The sequence below is a fragment of the Dipodomys merriami genome, unplaced genomic scaffold, assembly GCF_024711535.1.
Source record: "Dipodomys merriami isolate MVZ:Mamm:240054 unplaced genomic scaffold, mDipMer1.0.p SCAF_68, whole genome shotgun sequence".
Classification (NCBI taxonomy): Eukaryota; Metazoa; Chordata; class Mammalia; order Rodentia; family Heteromyidae; genus Dipodomys; species Dipodomys merriami.
Window position 1 is genome coordinate 5,366,306 of NW_027206268.1, and position 14,045 is coordinate 5,380,350.

Here is a 14,045-nt window from a genome sequence, read left to right on the forward strand (position 1 = left end):
AAAATAAAGGAGATCACCTGGGAAGGAGGCAAAAAGGCCAAAATTGCAACCCTGTAGAAAACCAGCATTTAAACCCAGTCTAGTCAGGGATGGTGGTACACACTTGTAATCCCAGCACTCAGGGGGCCGAGACAGGGGATGTGACCATAGTGATGTATCTCAGAAAAACAAGCAAAAGAAAATGGGGCTGTGGCCCAACTGGTAGAGCACCAGCCTTGAGTGAAAAAACTAAGGGAGAGCTCTAGGCTCTGAGTTCAAGCCTCAGTGCATGTACCAAAAAGAAAATAAATCTACAGTATTTACCTATCCATGAAGAATTGTTAAGTACCACAGATCACAGGAAAGGACAAAAGCACAGGCTGCAACCTGACAAACACGCCAGCACCTGGAAGTTTCAACCTGGTCAGCAGCAGAGCAAACCAGAGCTGCCTGTGTATAGTCCTTGGCCCTTGTCAGCTCCTTAGCACCAGGAGCCTGATGCTAGCCAGAAGGTCGCTTCTGGCACTTGGTATATTTGGCAAAACCAAAACCTCAGAGTTGCCTGGACTTGGCCTCTAACAATTCGCCGTTGACAAAATGAGCTCAAGCTGGGGGGGGGGGTAGTAGGGGGAGGCAGGGGCACAAGGGCTAGTGGCTGAGACATAGGACTGAAGAAATAGAGGAAGAAATGGAGACACACCAAACCTTGGCATCAGCACACAATTCGTTGATCCCTTGTTTTCTGGCGCAGGGCCTGGCTGTGTAGCTCAGGCTGGCTTTGCTGGGAGCACGGTGTGCGTCTCTATACTGGAGCAGAGCTAGCCCGTGAGCTCCGTGTGCTTGAAGGCTTCCGCTCCCTGCCTTCCACGCGTCCAGTTGAGAGGAAAGCTCCACAGTGAACTGTGATTTAGCTACCTGATAGCAGTATAATTTTTTCATAGCACTTTCAGATAGAGATTTGGTGGTTCAAGAAACACTTTTAGCCGAAGCTTTTCCTGGAAGAAGGGATCAGCGGTGTGCTGGAGGGGGGGCGTCCCTTCCTGCTGGGTTATCGGCTGCTCAATTCCAAGTAGGGCAGAGGCCATGGGGCGGCCTCCAACTCACAATGCCAGCCAACCTCGAGTCTCCACTCAGAGTTTACAATGACCCACGCTGCTGCGTGGCATGCCTGTGAGACCCCCAAAATACTGCATGTAAATTGTATCTTAATACAAACATGATGGGAGATGGTAGGCCAGTTCTTACTGATTAGCAAGATGCTAATTACAGACCTGCAATCCTCCTGGAGACTTTGTATATGGTATAGATCAGGATGGCCAGGAGATGGTCAGGATGGTCAGGAGATGGTTGCAGGAGGGTGGCAAGGTTCTGCTTCTTAGACAGTGGACTGGCACTTTATTTTTTATTTCAGCTGTGCTGGGTTTGAGCGCACGGCCTGAAGCTAGCTAGGCGGGCTTCCATATCCTACATCTATCTTTACCATAACAACTTCTGGCACCTTCCACGGCTGACCTCGGGTCCGGGTCATCCTGCGGGCCCTGCACACCCACCCACCACCATTCCCATGGTAACAAGTGGCTATTTTTATTTTTATGCCCAACGGGGAAATGAACTGAAAGCCTCAAGCACTCACTGTGGCTCGGGCCGTGTCCCGCGCGCTCTGGCGTCTTATTTTTCAGGCAGGGTGTTGGGTGAGCCGCCTGGCTGGCCTTGGGGAACTCCATCCTCCTTTCTCTACCTCCCGAGCAGGCAGTACCTCGGGCCAACACACCCGCTCCAAGTGGCTACTGAGCACTTACACTTGGCAGTTACCTTCGCATTGTAATGACGTTTAAAACTAGAGTTGGGGGCATGGCTCAAGCAGTAGAGAGCCTGTCTCTCAAACGAGAGGCCCCTGGAGTCTAAAGTCCAATACAGCCAAGAAAACAAAAACAATAGAAAGCTGACCCCACGCGGCATTCTGCGGCTGTGTTGGTTCCTCTCACTTTACTGTTGCCAAGTTTTCCCGCTACATGGGGATCACTCTTTCACATAAAATGTTGTAAACTTAATACATCAGACTGCAACTGAAGAGTATAATAAACACGAACGTCAGTAACAGCATAGCATTTACTACAGTAAATGCCATAATATTTATATTCATTTCATGCTGAATGTTTTATTTTTATTTATTTTTTTGTCAGTCATGGAACCTGAACTCTGGGTCTGGGCGCTGTCCCTCAGCTCTTCAGCTCAAGGCTGACGCTTGTATCACTTGAGCCACAGCACAACTTCCAGCTTTTTCTGCTTATGTGGTGCTGAGGAATCGAACCCTGGGCCTCATGCATGCAAGGCAAGTGCTCTACCACTGAGCCTCCTTCCCAGCCCTGAATAATGTGTTAAAAAAAAAATGTTTTGATAAATGTCTGAAGAATGAGTTGGGTCAAACAGAATCTATCCTTGCACGGTTTCTGGGCAGTTTAGAACTCCACAAGGGCAGCTCACACCAGGCGGCGCAGGTGTGCCGGCTGAAGAGCAGTCGGGACCGAGCCACTGCCGCACCAGCGGCTCACCCTGCAACCCCAGCTACTGAGGAGATTTGAAATCTCAAGAGTCTAGTTTGAAGTCAGCCCAGGGACATGTCTGGTAGACTCTTATCTCCAATGAACCATCAAAAAGCCAGCAGAGCCAGTAGCCCAAGTGGTAGAGTGCTAGCCTTGAGCAAAAAAGCCCAGGGACAGCATCCAGGCTCTGAGTTCATCCTTTTAGAGTCCCTGCATTGGGCCACCTCTCCCAAATCCTGTCCTGCACAAGCTCTAAGGCCAGAGCCTACAGGCATCCAGGCGTCTCCCACGGCAGCCTCCCACATGCTTCTCCACAACCTAGCTATGCTCTTGGCTTCGATAAGCATTTTTCCTTAGAGGATACCTTCTTAAATACATACCTAGCTCCCTCTTCCTGTTATCTAGTGAGAACCATAAATGCTTCAAATTCTTTATGATTCCAAGGAAGGAAGAAAACGTTTCTTTTGATCTTTCCGCATACCAAGATTTAAACAGTGCTTCTTCATTGCTTAAGCCAGCTCCTCAATGTGAGCCCTGGAATCTGGAATACTGTAACTGGGACATTACTTCATTGGGTCTCAAAGCTTAGAAACCTTAGAAATTGCTTTGTCCTTTCTCACCACACACTGAACAATATGCCCACAAGCGTGTGATACTGAGACTCGAACTCAACAGCCTCACATGTGAGCAACAGGTCTTTCCATACTTTCTAAATGTTTTTTTCTTCTATTCCATTTTTTGCTTAACAATCCCAAGTGTAGTCCATGTTCTCTACCTACGTGGCTGCTCCCACTCTTCCTGGTAGCCCCGAAATGGAGTTCAAGGGGCTGCCATTCAGAACAGATTGCTGGGCTCCCGCTGGATGGCATCCAGGGAGCAGAGGTGGAAATCTGTATTTTTTTTTAAATTTATTTTTGTGGGGCTGGGAAGGTGGCTCAGTGGTAGAGCACTTGCCTTGCATGCCTGAAACCCTGGGTTCGATTCCTCAGCACCACATAGCAAAAAGAAAAAAGCCGGAAGTGGCGCCGTGGCTCAAGTGGTAGAGCGCTAGCCTTGAGCTGAAGAGCTGAGGGACAGCGCCCAGGCCCAGAGTTCAGGCCCCACGACCGGACCCCAAAAAATAAAAAAAATTTATTTTTGTCGGTCGTGGGGCTTGAACTGGGCCTGGGCGCTGTTCCTGGGCTTTTCAGCTCAAGACGATCACTCTATCACTTGAACCATAGAGCCACAGCGCTACTTCTGGTTTTCTGGTGGTTTATTGGAGATAAGAATCTCATGGACTTTCCTGCCCGGGCTGCCTTTGAACTGTGATTCTCAGATCTCAGCCTCCTGAGTAGCTAGGATGACAGGCATGAGCCACCAGCGCCCTGCTGGAAATCTGTTATTTTTAAAATTAGCTTCAGCTTATTTATTCTTATAACCTGGCCAGACTAGGAAAGAGTGCTTCAAGTTCTTTTTTATCTTTGTTCAAACTAAAAAGAGTTTAAGTCTACAGTTATTACTGCACTAAATTTTTCATTTTGGTTTAAAAAGAGGAAAAAAGAAGCTGTGACCTGACTTCTACAATCGCTCCTTAACGTCCTATTTTTTTAAGACGTAGCTTCCTTTCAACTACTGCCTTCCGCCCTGTCACTTGCCGATGCACTGAGCAGATGGCAAGCAGACCTTGTTTACAGGCGTCAGGACGAGCAGCAGCGACAGCGCACACTGTTATCTCCCCTGCCAGTTACCAAGTGTCCAGAGGAGATCGGGCAGCCTGTGCACCATCAACAAGCATGAAACGTGGGAGGGAACCTGGGAAACCAAGCCCAGCATGCCCCTCAGATGGCCACCAGACCGTGTGAACCAATACATCAATTGGTTTTCTCATATTTAGAAAAGATGACAATGACTACAGATAGATCTTGAGTTAAAAGGTCGAGTCCGTAAAACACGTATACAACTTTTAAGATACATGAATTAGAGCAAAGCACTTCCACTTAGAAAATAAACAATCACAGTTCCACGGGCTGTGGGGAGCACTTATTCAAACTGCAGGAGCATGCCCACGGTCTGGGTCAGCAAGGCAGGCCGCTGTGGGCTCTGTGAAGCTATCTGCATTTTTTTAAAAGATTCTGAAAAGAAAGAAAGCTTAACATCAGACCTTATAAAAAAAACAACCACCCTTTTGTACTAGAAGATTATACATAAAAACATATAAAAGCATCAAGAAAACATAAAAACCCCCAAAAACAAAAACATAAAAACATTAAAAAATTAAAACATACGAATTGCCAAATTTTCATCCCAAGTAAGCAAGGTACCAGAAGTGAAGTAGCCCAGAGAGGGTTTTCACCCTTAGTTACCACCTACAAGTTCACTTGTAAGGGCTGGGAAGGTGGCTCAGTGGTAGAGCACTTGCCTTGCAATGCATGAGGCCCTGGGTTCGATTCCTCAGCACCACATAAGCAAAAAGAAAAAAGCTGGAAGTGGCGCTGTGGCTCAAGTGGTAGAGTGCTAGCCTTGAACAAAAAGCTCAATGGGGCTGGGAAGGTGGCTCAGTGGTAGAGTGTTGGCCTCGAATGTATGAGGCCCTGGGTTCAATTCCTTAGCGCCACAGAAACAGAAAAAGCCAGAAGTGGTGCTGTGACTCAAATAATAGAGCGCTAGCCTTGGGCTGAAGAGCCGAGAGACAGAGACCAGGCCCAGAGTTCAGCCCCCATGACCGACAAAATAAAAGCTCAAGGACAATGCCCAAGCCCTGAGGTTCAAGCCCCAGGACTGGCAAAAAAAAAAAAAAGACACAGTGCTCATACTCCTTCACGGTGCTCCTGAGAAATTTTAAGACTTCCTTCCAGAACGTAGACGTGAAGCAAATCTTCCTTCCTCCCCAGATTGCATTTCGTTTTATGTACATATGTAAGGCAGGGGAAGTCTACATAGCTGCTCCTGAGTATAAGCACTCAGTCCTGTGCTAAGTCTATGTACACACAAGAACCGCAGGTGCTTTACTCCCGAAGTCTTTCATGCTACACCTAGACTATAACAGCAATGATGGTAGGAGGGGCCCTCTAGACATTAAGGATTGTCTGGGACAGATCTCCCAGTAGTAGAGTGGTGCTGAGCATCAGCTTCTAGATTGCAAACTCAGATTGGTTTGGCTTCTCACACAGACAACATATAGAGCAAGAAAAATGAGGCTAGCACACCGAACACATATCCACACTACAATTCACCTATGGTTTTTGAACACACAGTCAATATCCCATAACTTACATCTAAGGAGACAGTGGGAAGTCAACTAAAATAAATCAACCCATTGCTTATTTAAAATAGTGACATGTACTTTTAATATCTACAATCTATGATGCTGTGACAGTTCAATGTCCCACACATTGATAGTGTTAAAATGTGTTTATTCCATCAACATTTATATTCTTTTGTCAAAGTAGTAAACATCATGGGGCTGGAAATGTGGCTCAGTGGTAGAGTGCTTGCCTAACATGCATGAAGCCCTGGGTTCTTTTTTTCAGTACCACATACACAGAAAAAGCAGGAAATGGTGCTATGGCTTAAGTAGTAAAGTGATAGCCTTGAGCAAAAGAAGCTCAGAGACAGTGTCCAGGCCCCAGGACTGGGAAAAAAAAAAAAAGAATGAACATCCTACAGACCAGCCTAGAATATCTAAATCCACTTAAGTTATTTTACTTACCGTAACGAAGAAAAAAAAACCCTAGTTATATTCATTATTCCTTACAAAAGTAAAACGTATATAATTTTAGAGCTGTATCTTCATTTTAAAGCAATGATATAAATTTCAAACTCTCTAAAATCTGTCATCATCATTTGAAGAAAGCTTTCAAGAAAATCCAGTTGGAGCCTGGTGCTGGTGGCTCACACCAGTAATCTTAGATCTCAGAAGACTGAGATCTGAGGATGGTGGTTCAAAGCCAGCCTGGGCAGGGAACTCCTTGAGACTCTCATCTCCAAATAACCACCAGAAAAACTGGAAGTGGTGCTGTGGCTCAAGTGGTAGAGCGCTTGCCTTGGGCTGAAGAGCTGAGGGACAGCGCCTAGGCCCAGAGTTCAAGCCCCATGACTGACAACAACAAAAAGTACAGACTTGAAGCCGGGCACTGGTGGCTCACGCCTGTAATACTAGCTACTCAGGAGGCTGAGAACTGAGGATCGCGGTTCAAAGCCAGCCCGGGCAGGAGAGACTGTGAGACTCCTATCTCCAATAAACCACCAGAAAACCGGAAGTGGCGCTGTAGCTCAAGTGGTAGAGCGCTCGCCTTGAGCTGAAGAGCTGAGGGACAGCGCCCAGGCCCAGAGTTCAAGCCCCACGACCGACCAAAAAAAAAAAAAAAAAAATTACAGACTTGGAAGAGTGGCTCAGGTATTAGGGCAACATCCAAAGAGTGAAAACAAGCATCAGATAACTAGTTGGAGGGTGAACTTGAATTAACAAACAAACAAACAAACAATATTTGATCAATACATTTCAAGTTCTCTGAGAGATCTGGAGTGGGGCGTGGCGCCAGTTCTGCAAGGGCTCCCCTGAAGCCCAGTGTGGTGGCGCACAGCTGTAAGAGCGAGCACTCCCGGAGGCTAAGGCAGGGGAATGAGAGTTCCAGGTCAGCGTGGGCAGAGCACGGGGCCCTATCTCAAAACGAAACCGGGAGAAAAGGCAAACGCGTGAAGTTTTAACGTGCACAAACGCAAATTACACAAGAGCACAGTTGTTCTGTGTTACTGGTAAAAGGGAAGTTTTTTACTTGACTCATTATGAATTCCACAAATTCACTTTGAACATTTTCTGACTGCTTTCATTGCATGCATACTGCTTCCAGCTCTGCTTTCCTGCTCTTTGCAGCAGGCAAACATTCCCCTCGCCACCGAGCACCAATCCAAGCTTATCAGCATCCGAGAGCTGCACCCCAAATGTCCCACACTTCTTATTTGAAGGTCTCTGGAACAGGACTCAAGTTTCTCAGAAAATGGAATCATCTTTCAATAGAGGCCACTAATCTTCCATATTTCAATTTCATTTTAAGCCTTTGAACCTATTGTGCCATTTGGAAGCTTTTGCAACCTGTATCTTTCCTATATAATTTATATGGTGTAGGGTATTTTTCAATTCATACAATTTAATGATCCATTTTTCCACAACTTCAGTTGCAATATTAAAAAATTCACTCCCACATTAATTGCACATGCTTTTTGAATATTAAAAAACTAGAAAACGTTACTCATTGTGTCTCTACTGATTCTCAAATCCTGACTATAAAGGGATAAATTTTAACTCAATTATGTGGCTGTTTTATTTATTTGCTGATTTATGACCACCTCTCTCTCTGTCTCTCTCTCTCCAACAACTGTGAGTTTTGAATAGAGCAAGCTTAATTGTCACAGAAGAAACATCTGTTGCTTTTTTCTTCTTGGGGCTTCCTAACTGAAAGAAAAAGCTCTCTGCCTGACCTCCCTCTCCCTCCCTCTCCCCCTCCCCCCAACCCAGTTCTTTAAACCTCCAAGTGGATGTATTGTTTCAAATATTACTGTATCCAGTAAAATGTTATAGCTTATCCAGAGACATTCAATTCCTTGTAAGAGTTCAAAGAACCACTAAATGCTATATACATCAAAACGCACTTGCCAATAGAAAACAGACTGTAACTACAAGGCAGATTTTAAGGTGCTCTTAAAACGATCGACTCAAACAAGTCAGCACGTAATTCCCAGCTTCTTCCCTAAGAAGCGTTCCAGGGCTGAGGTTCCCCCCCATCTCCAGATGCACAGAGCATCTTGCACGCTCTATTTTCTTTTGCAAATCCAAGGCCAACAGAATGGCAGTCACCACCCCAAGAGGCAGGCACCAAACAGTGCCACCCACTCTCACGCGGCGGCTCCTAATAAACCATAAAGCAGTGGAATGCGCCGGCCCCTTTATGAGCAAACAATGCCCGCGCTTCATTAGAATACAGCTGACATGTTCAAAGCACAAACACTTTTAAGAAAAATGTACATGGAAAAGAAAGAAAAGAAGAGAGAAGAAAAGAGAAGGCGAGGGATGGAAGCTGAATTACTTTTCAAGTGTCAGGCTGATTTCCTAAGATCCCGAGCAAGTGTGCTTTGCGGTTGACAATTTCAAAGTTTTCATAAATGGAAAGTAAGGTTGAATTATGGGCAAAGCTTATTTTATTGACTACTAAGGGAGGAAAATAATGAAAGTACCCCTGGACTGTTTTTGCAAGCAGTTACCAGGAAACATCCCACCCAACCACTCATGTTCCTAAACGCTTCCCCAGCACCTGAATGAGCACAATGCTCCCCAATTCCATCCACATCTTAAGCATTTTACTTGATGTCCAAGAGCAAGGATAAAATAGGCTAACTCTACCCCTCCCCCTAAGTTACCCCTCCCCATGGTGCCCCGTGGATTTTCTGTCTGCACCCAGCAAGGACATCTGGAAATGTGCATGCTTCTGACTGTTTTTCAATTTCCCATTGCTGCACTGAAACCAACCTAAAGCACCCGTGTAAAAACTGACCCACTAGTGCAGAGCCAGGCGCGCTCTTACCTGGAGCCCGGGGAGCCTCTCTCGGCAGCACACTCCACAGTCTTTGTTACCATTCACTGGAAACTTGAGACTGTGTCAGACGGAAGCAATCGAGTTCAGAAAAGCTCAATGTAAACTACTTCTCCGTGAACTAAAAAGATGCTCAAGAAAACTTGTGAGCGGGATTTGGCAGGACCAGTGCACACTTGCTAATGTTAGAAGCAAAGTCTGGGGAGTTAAGAGACCCCAGCGGCTTCCCTATGTCAACCATGCTTTCTAATTCAATTAAAAGGAAGGCTTTTTATTCTAAAGGGGGAAAAAAATGCTTCAAAGTGACCGTGATAAGAACACCAACTCCAAGCTCACATTTTTTGGGTAAATCTCATTTGAATTTTACGAGGAACCAGTTAAAATTCAAATGAGATTTATAAAAAATGTGAGCCTGGAATTTGGTGTTTTATCGCTGTCACTTTGAAAAATGATAAAAATGTAAAACGGAGATGAACTTACTCAAGAGCCCTGCATGGCTGGAGCTGAGCATGTCAGGCAGAGGATCGGCTGGCCCGGGTCCCAGAGCGAAGACTTTATCGCATCCCGAGAGCAGAGCCCGAGCACCTGGCTTCTCAGAGAGGAAGAGGAGGAGAAACTCTTGAAAAACTGCCGGGGGCTCTCGGAACCTGTAAAAACTGAGCCGGCTCTTGTGGGAGGGGAAAGGAGTCCTGGTCCTGCCCCCCCCCCCCCCCCCCCGAGATAGGAGGCCATGCTTCAACGCCAAAGTGAATGACAGGTCCATTTCTGATATCAACAAAGACCAGCTTAGCTGCGCTCCATTTTTTCCCCCCACTTTCCCACACAGTTAGAAGCCTTACACTTTTTCAGGTTAGTCCTTTTATATCTGGGGTTAAGTACCTTTCTCCATTTTCTCAAGAGGTAACCCAATTATGTTGTCCTAGTTTTTTTTTTTACACGATTAATTAAAATTACATACCTCATCATTGCACTCAGTTTTCCTAGGCAGGAAAGCTGAACAAAATAGGACCTCACAAGTTCTCTTCCAAATCTACTCTTGGCAATACTGGATAACCCTCTAATTATCAATACTAATAATGTCTTTCCTGCATCCTGGTATGTGGCACACATAGACATAAAAGTAGGTAACTTTTTTTTTAAGGCAATGAAATCATAGCATTCTGAACTGGAGAGATATAAAAATAATTTAGTTTAAAACACATGCTTGAGTCAACATTTACTGAGCATTTTACCAGAAGCCAAGCACTATTTTGAGGCTTGAGGATAGATTAGTGTGTATACACAAAGGCCAAACAAAACCTCCGTTATTCATACCTATATTACACTATGTGCATAGTGATGTGACTATAGGACAGTACAGAGTGACAATTAAATTGGTTTCTAAACATATCAGTCCAAACAAAATACAACCTTAGAGGGTCCAGTATCTTTTTGTATTTTATTCTGTTTTTCGTATTCTATTGTTTTTAGTGCGTCCACTACAATATTTGGGGCAAGGAACTGAAATTCTATACAGATTTCAGAAGACCTTGGGAGTAAGAGAGGAAAAGTGAGATCATACAGAATCTGATCAGCCTTATAAATTAAAATCTTTCATGTATATACCAATTTGCATTCTAACATTTGGAAACAATAGTAAACTTTCTATCCCTGCCCTTTGCACAGAGAAAATAGATGCGAATCTCTAACCTGTCAGGTCAGTCAGAGGTGCTTGCTCTACCATGTGAGGCTATGCTATCTGGGACTAGATATGGTCACAGTGGTTACTATTTTAAAACAAAAGGAAGCCCCATGCTGTTGACTCATGCCCACAATCCTAGATACTCAGGAGGCTAAGATTTGAGGATCCTGGTTCAAAGCCAGCCCACAGAGACAAACTTGTGAGACTTTCTCTACTTAGCAAACAGCTAAAAGTGGAGATGTGGCTCAAGTGGTAGAGAGCCAGCCCTGAGTGGAAAAAACTAAGACAGAATGCAAAGCTCTGAGTCCAAGCCCTAGTACCAGCTCAGACGCACACACAAATCCAAGTTCCAAGAACCAGACATCTATCTACCATAACCCTACACTAGAGAGCACCCCGCCCCCTCCCAGAGCTGGACAAGGAAGGATTCCAAGTTCACATATAATCTATCTGTGGGCTGGGAAGGTGGCTCAGTGGTAGAGTGCTTGCCTCGTAAGCATGAGGCCCTGGGTTCAATTCCTCAGCACCCCATACACAGAAAAAGCTGGAAGTGGTGCTGTGGCTCAAGCGATAGAGTGCTAACCTTGAGCAAAAGAAGCTCAGGGACAGTGCCCAGGCCTAGGTTCAAGCCCCCACGGGAAAAAAAAAAATTTCAGAACATATAATATACGTGTGTGTGTGTGTGTGTGTGTGTGTGTGTGTGTGTGTGTGTGTGTGTGTGTGTGTGTGTGTGTGTGTGTGTGTGTGTGTGTGTGTGTGTATGTGTGTGTATATATAGATATATATATAATATTTTGGGTCCAATCATGGGGCCTGAACTCTGGGCCTGGGCGCTGTCCCTCAGCTCTTCAGCTCAAGGCTAGCGTTGTATCACTTGAGCCACAGCGCCACTTCCAGCTTTTTTTTTTTTTTTTTTTTTTTTGCTTATGTGGTGCTGAGGAATCGAACCCAGGGCCTCATACATGCAAGGCAAGCGCTCTGCCACTGAGCCACCTTCCCAGCCCATCCTGTGTATTTTTATAAGCAACCTAACAGCCACCCATGGTCAGGAAGACAGGTGAGGACTAACGTCCAGCCATGAACCTGTGGGCTTCCATGGCCCCTGCTCATGGTCATCCATTCTTCCCTTCTTCCCTTCAAGGGAAAGGTACTCCCCTAATCCTACACAGAAAACTCACTTGATGCATCTAATTCATTGTAACTACTGACCAATTTGAAAACACCAAAGGGGGCTGAGCATTCCCCCTCCTAGGATAATAAGCTCCTTTCTCTGAACTTCAATTTCTGTTCTTACTGGCAGCCTGAACACACAGTCACACATTTAACAACTCATGTGTGATTCTTCAGGGAGAATGGCACTGTGATAGGACAATGCCCACTCTTGCTGATACCACTATCTACCAAGCCCATGCAATGGAGGAGACGCTAGCGACTGTGTGCCCATTACCTGTTCAAGTACGAACACCTAACCCTGACGTGGGTAAGACCCTGCTACCCACCGCATGGGTAAATGTGTGGTATCGCATAACCCACTGTTTCCGTGCTTTCAACAGTCCCTGGACTACTGAGCATCGGCTGACGGTCACACAGGCTGTCACAGCGGATAAACCAACAAGACACTGACATCTACGCACAGAGCTAAAACAGAGTGCAGTAAACGCAGAATGGACCACACAAGGAACCAAAGGAGCACAGAAGACAAACATGAGACTAGAGGTAGGGCCAGGTGCTGGTGGCTCATGCCTGTAATTCTGGCTACTCAGGGGGCTGAGATTTGAGGATGTCAGTTCAAAGCCAGCCTTGGCAGGAAAGACCATGAGACTCTAATCTCCAATTAGCCACCAGAAAATTGGTAGTAGCACCATGGCTCAAAGTGGTAGAGCCCTAAGCTTGAGCAAAAAGAACTCAGGGACAGCACCCAAGCCCTGAGTTCAAGCCCCATGACTGACACAAAAAAAGAGTAGAAGTAGGGCTATCTGTAAAATATGTCATATCCTATTGAGTATGGTGCCAAGTGCCTACAGTCCCAGCTACTTGCTAGATAATCACTTGTTCTCAGGTGATGCTAGGAAAGCCTGGACAACACAGCAAGATCCCTTCTCAAAATAATAATAATAAACCAATTACAGGAGGCTGCATTTGTCTTTCAGATAAACAACAAACTTGCTTTTAAACAAAACTATGCCCAAATCTCATGCTGGAGTTAGAACCAGGGCATGCAAAGCGTGCTCTCTCCTGTGAGCCACACATCCGGATCCTCCTATTTCATGACAACATGCTGTGGCAATATTTAGAAACCTAGCTACAAAATGGATGTAGCTCAGTGGCATTGGGCTTGCCTAACAAACACAGGGCTCTGCCCTAGATCCCTAGCATGACAAAAAGAAGCAAAAAGAAGGAGGAGGATAAGGAGGAAAAAGAGGAAGAGGAAGAAGAAGAGGAGGAAGAGGAGGAGGGAGAAGAAAGGAGGGAAAAAGAGAGCAGAACAAACATCTCCAACAAATGCAGACCAAGTATGTTAGAGGCTGGCGTTGGCCTCGGCCAGGAGACAAGGCTCCAAGGCCTCCCCTAGTAAGGGCAGCCAGGGCGGGACCTAGTGCTCCTGCCAACAACCATGTCAGTGAGCCATCTTGGAAGTAGATCCAGCTGGGCCTTCACAACCAGTCCTGGGAACAGCTTGGCTACAAACTCCTGAGAGACCTCGAGGTGGAATTCTTTAGATAAGCCGCTCCTAGATTCCTGATCTTCAGAAACTGTTTGTTTAGGCAGGCTTTAGAGTGATTTGCTAAGTCACAATAGAAAAGTCACTCAGTCCATGAGAGGAGCCCAGTGCCAGCATCACCCACATCTCTTCCCTGGTCAGCGGCGCCACAAGCCACTAAAAGGCGGGCCCTCAGGGAGCACCGTGGGGCCTGTCAATCCCACACGCCTCCCATCAGTGGAGTGGCGGGTGAGAGCATGCCCCACAGCCAGCACAAGCTTCCGCAGGTTTCTTAGCTATCACACATCCCTGAGTTTTGTTCTGCTGTATTCCTGTGAGTCTCATCTTGGGGACCGGACTCAGGACCTCATGCATGTTAGGCAAGCCACATTCCTAGCCCTCTAATAAGACCTTTTATGAAAGGAAAGAAAAAAAGGAATCATTTGCACCGACTTTAACTACGTCAGGCAACTTTGTGGGAAAAAAAAATACTAGCGAAAATTAGAAAATTAGACTAGTTAAGGAAACTCCTTATCTTGGATTAGTTCTGTTTCTTGGCTAGATTTCATGTG

The 14,045-nt window shown here is 45.7% G+C and overlaps 1 protein-coding gene across 4 annotated transcripts in view; it reads right to left on the minus strand.

Moving 5' to 3' along the window:
* Nucleotides 1–14,045, minus strand: part of Tfdp2 (transcription factor Dp-2) — a 62,404-nt gene that overhangs the window by 16,346 nt on the left and 32,013 nt on the right. For 2 of the 4 annotated variants that reach the window (XM_070005550.1, XM_070005549.1), the window contains exon 4: nt 9,572–9,680. The exons of 1 other annotated variant lie outside the window; for it this stretch is intronic. In XM_070005550.1, coding sequence (XP_069861651.1) covers nt 9,572–9,602 — 31 coding nt within the window. In that variant the 5' untranslated portion in view covers nt 9,603–9,680. Of the gene's footprint in view, nt 1–9,082; nt 9,153–9,571; nt 9,681–14,045 lie in introns of those variants that run through there. One more of the 4 variants, XM_070005551.1, reaches the window with a different exon arrangement.